Raw genomic sequence first — 11,622 nt, 5'->3', positions numbered from 1 at the left:
GCCCACATGCTGTATGCCAGTGCCGGAAGAATGCCTGCTGGGGCGGATTTATGCCAAATCTGGGCCAGAATTCTTTGCTACCTCGCGCATTATCTAAGTGTGAACTCTTGAAAAACAAATTAATCTTCTTTTCCTTGAACGGCACAGTACTGCGAGTTCATCACTGCTTTATTACAGGTATGTGCACCTTTTGTAAAGCTGCATTGGACAAACAACGCGCTATCCAAACAAACTTGAGTTGAATGAATGTGCATGTTCTCCACAGGCAAACATGTTTTTTTGGCCGTGCTTTTAAACAGAAGATGACAAGCATCCCAGATATACTGTTCTTCACTGTACCGTATGGACATGCTGCAACTGGAACTGAAAAACCTGATGTACTTTCTCTGACAGTTCACCTTTGGCATAGTTCAGTGTTGAAATAATGTTAGCAGCAGCGTATACAGACGCAGATTAGTGAGCTCTACAATTCAGAAACGCATTATTAGCGCCTCCGGTGGCCGTTCAGTGAACTGCAGCCTTACGTTTGGTTCAATTCATTGTGTGTAGAAGTTATTTTTCATGTGATTATACTAAAAGAAATCTACAGAATTTAAATGCATACTGCTGAGAGCGCTGTTTAGATGCGTCCTGTATGCCATAATGCATGTGAGATTAATGCAAAACAATTAGTAACTATAAGTGGGAACTCAGCAGTAAAACAGGCCTCTGAGAAAGCAAAATGAGTGTTTTTTTCTTGTAAATGAGCATCATTGAGCCGCTGGGAGGAAAAACACTCCTCCTGGAGCATCAGTATGCAGGAAGCGGCTGACGACACAAAGAAAGGAATGAATGAGCAAACCCAGTGAATTCACAGGAAAACTGCATTCCTGGAATAAATAAAAGCGTCGAGTTTCAGTGATGAATCAATTTTATATGTATTGGAGAAAAGTTTGTCCATGCAGCGTTCAAATTGCTAGGATTCTTGCATTGATATGTGGTTGCTATGGTGTTCTGTGCGGTTGCCAGGGCATTGTTATGAGGTTACCAACACATTCTGATTTGTTAAATTATTATTATCATTGTTTTTAATTGTGGTTACCTTCTTATTGTTCTGCAGCTGTTTTAAATTTTAGTTTTAAGTGTGGTTGCTAGGCAATTGCTGGTTGCTAAGGGGGTTTTCCCAGGTTTTGTTAATGTATTATCTAATGCATTGCTATGCAGTTGCTATGGCATTGCTATGTGATTAATATATTAAACATGTTCTTGGTGGTTGCTAGGCCATTGCTGGGTGATTGCCAAGGTAACTTTCTTGGGTTTTGCGGTAAAATGTTTTAATGTATCATGTAATGCTATAGCATTGCTATGTGTTAAATGTGTACTTGGTGGTTGCTAGGCCATTGCTGGTTGGTTGCTAAGGGCGTTTTCCTAGGTTTTGTGGTAAAGTGTATTATCTAATGCAGTGCTATGCAGTTGCTATGGCATTTCTAAGTGTTAAATATGTTACATGTGTTCTTAGTGGTTGCTAGGCCATTGCTGGGGGGTTGCTAAGGGCATTTTAATGCATTGCTATGTAGTTGCTATGGCTTTGCTATGAGATTAATATATTAAATGTTCTTGGTGGTTGCTAGGCCATTGCTGGGTGGTTGCTAAGGATGTTTTCCTGGGTTTTGCTGTGAAATTTGATAATGTATTATAATGCATTGCTACGCAGTTGCTATGGCATTTCTAAATGATTAATATATTACATGTGTTCTTGGTGGTTGCTAGGCCATTGCTAGGTGGTTGCTAAGGACATTTTAATGCATTGCTATGCAGTTGCTAAGCAATTTGTATGTGATTAATATATTAAACGTGTTCTTGGTGGTTGCTAAGGGCGTTTTCCTGGGTTTTGCGGTAAAGTGTATTATCTAATGCAGTGCTATGCAGTTGCTATGGCATTTCTAAGTGATTAATATATTACATGTGTCCTTGGTGGTTGCTAGGCCATTGCTGGGTGGTTGTTAAGGGCATTTTAATGCATTGCTATGCAGTTGCTATGGCGTTGCTATGTGTTTATATACATTACGTGTGTCCTTAGTGGTTGCTAGGCCATTGCTGTGTTGTTGCTAACAGGGTTTTCCCGGGTTTTTTGCTGAGGTCTCCTGGGTGTTTTTTAATGATTTTCTTGGTTGCTGCAGTATTGTTTTAGGTTTTTTCTAGAGTGTTGCTGCATGGTTGCTAAGGTTTTTATAGCTCATTGTGGTTGCTAGGATGTTACTAAGGCTCGCTAAGTGATTTATAGATAACTTTTTGGTTGCTGCAAAACTCTTTTAGCCGGTTTCTAAGGTGTTGCTTGGTGGTTCCTACAGTGCTTCATTGCTCTTTGTGGTTGCTAAGATGTTGCTAAGGTCTTCTGGGTGTATTTAATCAACCCTGCATTATTCTTTTAGCTAGTTTCTAAGGTGTTGCAGAGAAGTTTTGTTGCTCTTTGTGGTTTTTAAGGTGTTGAGTCTTCTGAGTGTTTTTTAATGAACTCCTGTGTTGCTGCAGAATTGTTTTAGGTGGTTTCTAAGGTGTTTCTGCGTGGTAGCTAAGGTGTTTATTGCTTTTCGTGGTTACTAATGTGTTGCTGAGGTCTTCTTAGTGTTGTTTAATATTAATAATAATAATAATTCCTTATGTAACGGAGGCCAGCTAGTGTGTGCTGTGCAGGTAAACCTCACTCCTCTGACCTCTAAAGGTGCCCTAGCGACAGACACTAGAGGTCATGGTCTTTAGCCTCCTTGTTAGAGCAACCGACTCCCATGCGGAAGGTCGCCGGTTCGATCCCAGCTCAGAGCGGGTTGGGTGGCGTAGGACCGGCGGGGTTACATTGGTGCCGTGACCCGGATGGGAGTGAGGTTTAGGGGGGTGAGTGTAACGGAGGCCAGCTAGTGTGTGCTGTGCAGGTAAACCTCACTCCTCTGACCTCTAAAGTTGCTCTAGCGACAGACACTAGAGGCCATGGTCTTTAGCCTCCTTGTTAGAGCAACCGACTCCCATGTGGAAGGTCGCCGGTTGGAAACCAGCCGGGAGAGGGTTGGGTGGCGTAGGACCGGCGGGGTTACACTTACATTTATATAGTTCTTTTCTGGGCATTCAAAGCACTTTACACAATGGGGGGGAATCTCCTCATCCACCACCAGTGTGCAGCATCCACCTGGATGACGTGACGGCAGCCATTTTGCGTCAGACCGCACACCAGCTGATTGGTGGAGAGGACAGAGTGATGAAGCCAATTGGAATATGGGGAGGCTTAGGAGGCCATGATGGACAGAGGCCGGTGGGCAGGTTTGGCCAGGATGCCGGGATTTTTAACGACCACAGAGAGTCAAGAGCTCGGTTTAACGTCTCATCCGAAAGACGGCGCTTACTGAGCAGTATAGAGTCCCCATCACTAAACTGGGGCATTAGGACCCACACAGACCGCAGGCTGGGCGCCCCCTACTGGCCTCTCTAACACCACTTCCGGCAGCAACCTAGCTTTCCCATGTGGTCTCCCATCCAGGTAGTGACCGGGCGCAGCCCTGCTTAGCTTCAGTGGGCGACCATGTGAGAGTTGCAGAGAGCTAGCTGCCGTTTATTGAACTCTTGTGTTGCTACAGACTTTTTGTAGGTGGTTGCTTGGTGGTTAGGGTGGTTTTACATCCAGAATCTTGCTATGAAATGCATTCAGGCATTATGTATAGTGTGTATTTGCTATCATGTGGTTGCTAGGGTATTCTAGTTGGTTGCCGGGTGCACATAGTGTTACGAGTGTATGTTTTTTGCCGTAAAGGGGTGATTCACCGCGAAAAATGAAGACATTTTGAGGAAGAAAATCTGAAGAAAGCTGAAAAACTGTTGACTTCTATAGAAGGAAAAGCATCAATGGTTACAGGTTTCCAGCTTTCTTCAGAATATCTTCATTTGTGTTCAACAGAAAAAAGGAAACTTGTAAAGCTTTAAAACGAGTGAAGAGTGAATAAATGACGACAGAATGTTCATTTTTGCATGATCTGCCCCTTTAAGCAAAAAAAAAAACACCCTCTAAGAGTGCTGACATCTGTGTGTAAACATAAACAGAGTCACTCTCCAAATAAAAACAGAAGTTTATGAAAAATATGCATGCTGCCTGACCGACTCTCAAGAGTGTATCCCATGATCCTCTGCAGAGCCGGAGTCTAAAGCTGCTGTATTCATGTCTTGAGAGACTGGTTTGCTCAGGGTGGTCTTTTGAGACCGAGCCATAATGTCCCCTTTCTGTGGTGTCCTTCAGAGCGGCGCAGAGAGAAGAAGAGCGCTGGGCGACGGCGTTATGCAATCCGTCTTTGCCCCTCAGCAGCCTCCCGCTCTCAGTGTTTTGTGAATGGGAGCGAGAGGGAGGTGCTGGGAGGAGGAGTTGGACTTGGACCATCCAGGCTGACTGACGGCTTCCACGAAAACCAGAAAACCTCCACATTAGACGGCAAAACCTGAGACTCTACAGGACTCTTGACTGCTGCCGGCTGCCCTGCAACATCCTAATGAAAGGTGAGCATGTTTTGTCACGCTTGTTCTCGGCTGCTGCAGGGTTGTGCACTGAGAAACCCAACAGTCATAGTTATCAAATGAAATGAGCGTAGTTTACTCAAAATTTACAGAAAGTTGATTCTACTCATTTGAAAAAAGTGTTGAACTCAGTGTTGAAGGTAATGAGTTCATTAAATACCTCATTACTTATATGGAGTAAGTTCACAGCACTCATATACATTAGTTGTTTAACTCAAATGGTTTGTTGCAATCGGTTTCCTCAAACTGTTTGAGTTGCCTTAACTTATTGGGTTTACAGTACTCAGTCAGTTTGAGTTCTCTTCATTTTTTGGGTTTTACTGTGCTCAAACTGCTTTGTGTACTCAAATTGATTAAGTTCACAGAACTCATTGGGATTAGTTTAGACTGAAATGGCTTGTTGCAATCAGTTTCCTCAAATGGTTTGAGTTACCTTAACTTTTGGGGTGGTACAGTGTGTATGACATTAATATGTCACATGGCATTTATAGGTAAATGCAAGAATTAAACTGACATGTGGATTTGGTTTGTCACTGCTACACTGCAAAAATACTCATGTTTCAAGCCCAAATTAAATCAAGAAGCATTTTCTAGACAGGCAAAACATATTGTCTTGTTTTAATATTTAATAATATGCTAAAATAAGTGTGTTTTTAATAAAAACAAGCTAAATAATCTGCCAATGGGATAAGAAATATATTCTTGATTTAGAGTTAAGAAATACCTTATTACTTCAACTTAACTGGATTAAGTTCACAACACTCATATAATTTAGTTTTTTTTTAAACTCAAACAGTTTGAGTTGCCTTAACTTATTGGGTTTACAGTACTCAGTCAGTTTGAGTTCTCTTCATTTATTGGGTTTTCTGTGCTCAAATTGCATCATTTACTCAAATGGATTCACAGAACTCATTAGGATTAGTTTAGACTTATATGGCTTGTTGCAATCAGTTTCCTCAAATAGTTTGAGTTACTTTAACTTTTGGGGTGGTACAGTGTGTGTGACATTAATATGTCATATGACATTTAAAGGTAAATGCAAGAATTAAACTGACATTTGGATTTGGTTTGTCACTGCTACACTGCAAAAAATACTCATGTTTCAAGCCCAAATTAAATATAGGAGCATTTTCTAGACAGGCGAAACATATTGTCTTCTTTTAATATTTAATAATATGCTAGAATAAGTGTGTTTTTAGTTAAAACAAGCTAAATAATCTGCCAATGGGATAAGAAATATAATATTATATCAAAAGGATGGACAAGATTATTTTGCGTACCCCATTCTTAGATTATTTTCCTTGTTTTTTTTTTTTTTGAAATATGTACTTAATTTTGGCTCATTATTTATTAAAACAACACACTTATTTCTGCTTATCTAGATAATGCTTGTTCATTTAGAGTTAATGAAATACCTCATTATTTAACTGGGTTTACAGTACTCAGTCAGTTTGAGTTCTCTTCATTTATTGGGTTTTACTGTGCTCAAACTGCTTTGTGTACTCAAATTGATTTAGTTCACAGAACTCATTAGGATTAGTTTAGACTTAAATGGTTTGTTGCAATCGGTTTCCTCAAATGGTTTGAGTTACCTTAACTCACTGGGTTTATAGGTACATGCAAGAATTAAACTGACATGTGGATTTGGTTTGTCACTGCTACACTGCAAAAATACTCATGTTTCAAGCCCAAATTAAATCAAGGAGCATTTTCTAGACAGGCAAAACATATTGTCTTCTTTTAATATTTAATAATCTGCTAAAATAAGTGTGTTTTTAATTAAACCAGCTAAATAATCTGTGAATGGCATAAGAAATATAATATATAAAAGGATGGACAAGATTATTTTGCGTACCCCATTGGTAGATTATTTTCCTTGTTTTTTTTTTTTTTAATGTACTTAATTTTGGCTTATTATTTATTAAAACAACTCAGTTATTTTTGATTATCTAGAAAATGCTTCTTGATTTAGATTTAATGAAATACCTCATTACCTCAACGTAACTGGATTAAGTTCACAGCACTGGTTTGAGTTACCTTTACTTACTGGGTGTTACAGTGTGTGCTTGATGTGTTTGCATGACATTTATTGGTACATGCAAGAATCAAACTGACATTTGGATTTGGTTTGTCACTGCTACACTGCAAAAATGCACTTGTTTCTAATCCAGATTAAATCAAGAAGCATTTTCAAGACAGGCACAACATATTGTCTTGTTTTATTATTTAATAATATGCAATAACTGTAAGTGCATTTTTAATTAAAACAAGCTAAATAATCTGCCAATGGGATAAGAAATATATTCTTGATTTAGAGTTAATTAAATACCTCATTACTTCAACTTAAATGGAGTAAGTTCACAGCACTCATAGAATTTAGTTTTTTTTTAACTCAAGCAGTTTGAGTTGCCTTAACTTATTGGGTTTACAGTACTCAGTCAGTTTGAGTTCTCTTCATTTATTGGGTTTTACTGTGCTCAAATAAAACAAGCTAAATAATCTGCCAATGGGATAAGAAATATAATTATATTTAATAATTATATAATTGCCCACCCTATTGGTTGATTATATTCCTTGTTTTATGGAAAAATTAACTTAATTTTGGCACATTACTTCCTAAAACAATACAATTATATCCGCTTGTCTAGAAAATCCTCCTTGTTTAAGGAATTTGTAGATATTTGGACTACAAACCAGAGAACAATCTAAGAAGAGGTTGAAGTTGACATGTTTTATTCATCTTTATTCCTTCAGCTTAGTCCCTTATTTAGCAGGTATTGCCACAGTGGAATGAACCACCAACTATTCCAGCGTATATGGATGCTTTTTCAGCTGCAACCCAGTACTGGGAAACACCCATAAACTCTCATTCACACACACACACACACACACACACACACACACACACACACACACACACACACACACACACACACACACACTCATATACTATGGCCAATTAAGTTCATCATTAGTTCAGCATCAATTCCCCTATAGCGCATGTGTTTGGACTGTGGGGGAAACTGGAGCACGCCAACATGGGGAGAACTTGCAAACTCCATACAGAGATGCCAACTGACTCAGCTGGGACTTGAACCAGTGACCCTATTGCTGTGAGGCGACAGTGCTAACCACTGAGCCACCGTGCTGCTATGTGTATGTATATATATATATATATATATATATATATATATATATATATATATATATATATATATATATATATATATATATATATATATATATATATATATATATATATATGTATATATATAATTTTAAAAAAGAGTTTCAAATTATTGTAATCTTTCCAAAGACATTCATCTTATCTTTCTGTTATATTAGTTTTATTAAGACATATGATCACAGATTGCTTGTCTTTAAGCAAGGATGCATTACATTGATCAAAATTGACAGAATATTTATAACATTAGCAAAGATTTCGGTCGAAGAAATGCAGATTTTCAGCATTGCTAATAGTTTTGAGTGGCAAACCAGATCATTAGAATGAAGAATCCAGTGACACTGAAGGCTAAAAAGTAAACCTTCAATTACAGGAATAAATCAGATTTTACAATAAATTCACATGGAAAACCGCTATTTTGGATTGTAATAATATGTTCACATTATTACTGCATTGATTAAATACATTTGTAGTGTATTTTTTACCGATTTAATGCAAAAAATGTCAGCTAGCTTTTACATGTTCGCTCACTGAAGCTAAGCAGCCTGCGCCCAGGCAGAGCCACTGCTCGCTGCAGAGCCACTTGGGCTCTAATGAGGGGGAGCTTGAGCTCCAACTCCTTCTCCTGTAAGCTGTTTTAATGCGTACACCCACCCCACCCCTAACCACAACCCCCAGTGACATCACTTGTAGTGGAAGTGCATACCCAAGTGGCTCTGCAGTGAGTACCACTTGGGATGGTAGACCACCACAAGCTAGGTTGCTGGCGGATGTGGTGTTAACGAGGCAAGCAGGGGACGCTCAACCTGTGGTCTGTGTGGGTCCTAACACCCCAGTATATTGATGGGGGCTCTATACTGCTCAGTGAGCACTGTCTTTCGGATGAGACGTCAAACTGAGGTCCTGAGAGATTGTTAAAGGGTTTAACCCACGGCCTTCTGTCCATCATGACCTCCTAACCATCCCCATATAATAATTAGCTTCATCACTCGGTCTCCTCTCCACCAATCAGCTGGTGTGTGATGTGCGGTCTGGTGCACTATGTCCACTATGCCCTATACACTATTATTATTATTATTATTATTATTATTATTATTATTATTATTGTTGTTGTTGTTGTTGTTGTTGTTGTTGTTGTTGTTGTTATTATTATTATTATTATTGTTATTATTGTTATTATTATTATTATTATTGTTGTTATTATTGTTATTGTTATTATTATTATTATTATTATTATTGTTATTATTATTATTATTATTATTATTATTGTTATTATTATTATTATTATTATTATTGTTGTTGTTGTTGTTATTATTATTAATATTATTATTGTTATTATTATTATTAATAATAATAATATTGTTATTATTATTATTATTATTGTTATTATTAATATTATTATTATTATTGTTATTATTATTATTATTATTATTATTATTGCTGTTATTATTATTATTTATATTATTATTATTATTATTATTATTGTTGTTATTATTATTATTATTATTATTATTATTATTATTGTTATTGTTATTAATATTATTATTAATATTATTATTATTATTAATATTATTGTTATTATTATTATTATTATTATTATTATTATTGTTATTATTATTATTATTATTATTATTATTGTTGTTGTTATTATTATTATTAATATTATTATTGTTATTATTATTATTAATAATAATAATATTGTTATTATTATTATTATTATTGTTATTATTAATATTATTATTATTATTGTTATTATTATTATTATTATTATTATTATTATTGCTGTTATTATTATTATTTATATTATTATTATTATTATTATTGTTGTTATTATTATTATTATTGTTGTTATTGTTATTAATATTATTATTAATATTATTATTATTATTAATATTATTATTATTGTTGTTATTATTATTATTATTATTATTATTATTATTAGTATTAATATTATTAATTACACTAGTGGTACGCGGACTTACTTCTAGTGGTACGCGGAGGAATCACTGAGTAGTGAAAGAAAAATTAAATACAATTTTAATAATTTGATGCGTTCGATAACCCTGATGTGATCAGCATTGGCTGCTCTCTAAAGCTTACGATTGAAGCGATGTGTTTAGAATGTTTACTTTAGATGGTTTGTTTGTCATAATCTTTTTCTCATGAGACGCATCAGACAAATTAATTTAAATCTGAGCACAATTTCCATTTTAGTCTCTTTCAAGATCATACAGTTGAAGTCTTACACAGTAATACACAGTATTTCCTCTAATATTTGTTCTTCTGGAGAAAATGTTATTTGGTTTATTTCGGCTAGAATAAAAGCAGTTTTTAGTTTTTTTAAAACTCATTTTAAGCTCAATATTATTCGCCCCCTTAAGCAATACTAGTTTTGGATTGTCTCCAGAGCAAACCACTGTTACACAATGACTTGCCCAATTACCCTAACTTTACCCTAATTACCCTAGTGAAGCCTTTAAATGTCACTTTAAGCTGTATAGAAGTGTCTTGAAGAATATCTAGCCTAATATTATTTACTGTCATCATGACAAAGAGAAAATAAATCAGTTATTAGAGATGAGTTATTACAACTGTTATGATTAGGAAAAAATACAAGGGGTATAATAATTCTGACTTCAACTGTATGCAATAAAACATTTTTGACCTCACTAGTATAATTGTTAGATATAGATATTAGTGGTATTAGAGGTGTGGTCTCACGGTTCGGTTCCGATTATCATGCCGCCGATTCGGTTCAATTCGATATCTCGCTGCATATACGACGCTTTCCATGTATTTTCTTCACAGCACAGCAGTTCTTGTAATAAAATATGTTTATATACTATTTGTAATACAATTTTGTCCTTTAATATAAACAGTCAGATATTTAAAATAAACCTTTAAACAACACTAGCATTTATAGCAAATAAACAAATATTAAATTTCCCGCTCGCTTTCTGAGCCTTGTCTAACAAGTTCTTTCTTACACCCCACAATTGGCCTCACGCTCAACAGAAAGGGCTGCGATTGACTCTTACGTGCTGGCGCTGTTCAAAGATAAGTGATACTGATAAACGGCAGCGGCGATCACAGCTGATCCATGATAAACACGGTGGAGAAAACTCTGAAGACAAATTTATCGATATCGGTTCAGTAATACATCATAACCAGATATTACGTATTGACGTCATTTATCTCCTATGCGCGATGTCGCAATACTATGGCGAAGGAGATGCTGTAAAACTCCATCATTACCTCTCTATTTCTCACTCACTTTGGACATTTGACCCGCTGGTGGGTTTGTGAGGTAACTTTTCCTCTCCTCTTGGCTGTTAAAGCGACAATTGTGGATCCAGACACGAGCGTGCCTAAGGTGTGAGTTTTCTCCACTTTGTCTAATATGGATTACCTGTGATAACCGCGTACTTGTACTTGTACTTAAGCCTGGGTCTCTAGTACTTTATACACCTTTGCTTGTCGCTTTGCCACTGAGAGTCGCTCATGTGAATGAGGCTTGATGGATTATATCAACCTTGCAATCACCCCACGAATGTTCATTTATTCATTTTCCTTCGGCTTAGTCCCTTTATTCATCAGAGGTCGCCACAGCGGAACGAACCATGATTCCAGCATGCTTTACACAGTGGATCCCCTTCCAGCTGCAACCCAGTACTGGGAAACACCCATACACACTCATTCACACACAAACACTATGGCCAATTTGGTTTATTCAATTCACCTATAGCGCATGTGTTTGGAGCACACGGAGGAAACCAATGCCAACACGGGGAGAACATGCAAACTCCACACAGAAACACCAACTGACCCAGCCGAGCGTCTTGCTGTGAGGCTACAGTGCTAACCATTGAGCCACCGTGCCACCACATGTTCTCCATTTGTGTTTCATT

General features: G+C 36.7%; 1 protein-coding gene across 4 annotated transcripts in view; it reads left to right on the top strand.

Annotated features, from left to right (window-relative positions):
- Positions 1-4,437: 4,437 nt before the first annotated feature.
- The window catches only part of slc6a13 (solute carrier family 6 member 13), a 46,491-nt gene continuing 39,306 nt past the window's right edge, over positions 4,438-11,622 (top strand). For all 4 annotated transcript variants that reach the window (XR_012400085.1, XR_012400084.1, XM_002667362.8 and 1 more), the window contains exon 1: positions 4,438-4,512. Coding sequence is in view for 2 of the 4 variants with exons in the window: in XM_002667362.8 (XP_002667408.6) it covers positions 4,506-4,512 (7 nt within the window). In the remaining 2 variants the exon portion in view is untranslated. The remainder of the gene's footprint in view (positions 4,513-11,622) is intronic.

Source organism: Danio rerio, chromosome 25, assembly GCF_049306965.1.
Source record: "Danio rerio strain Tuebingen ecotype United States chromosome 25, GRCz12tu, whole genome shotgun sequence".
NCBI classification, from domain to species: Eukaryota; Metazoa; Chordata; class Actinopteri; order Cypriniformes; family Danionidae; genus Danio; species Danio rerio.
The sequence above is the reverse complement of the archived record's forward strand: the minus strand, read 5'-3'. Positions and strand labels throughout refer to the sequence as shown.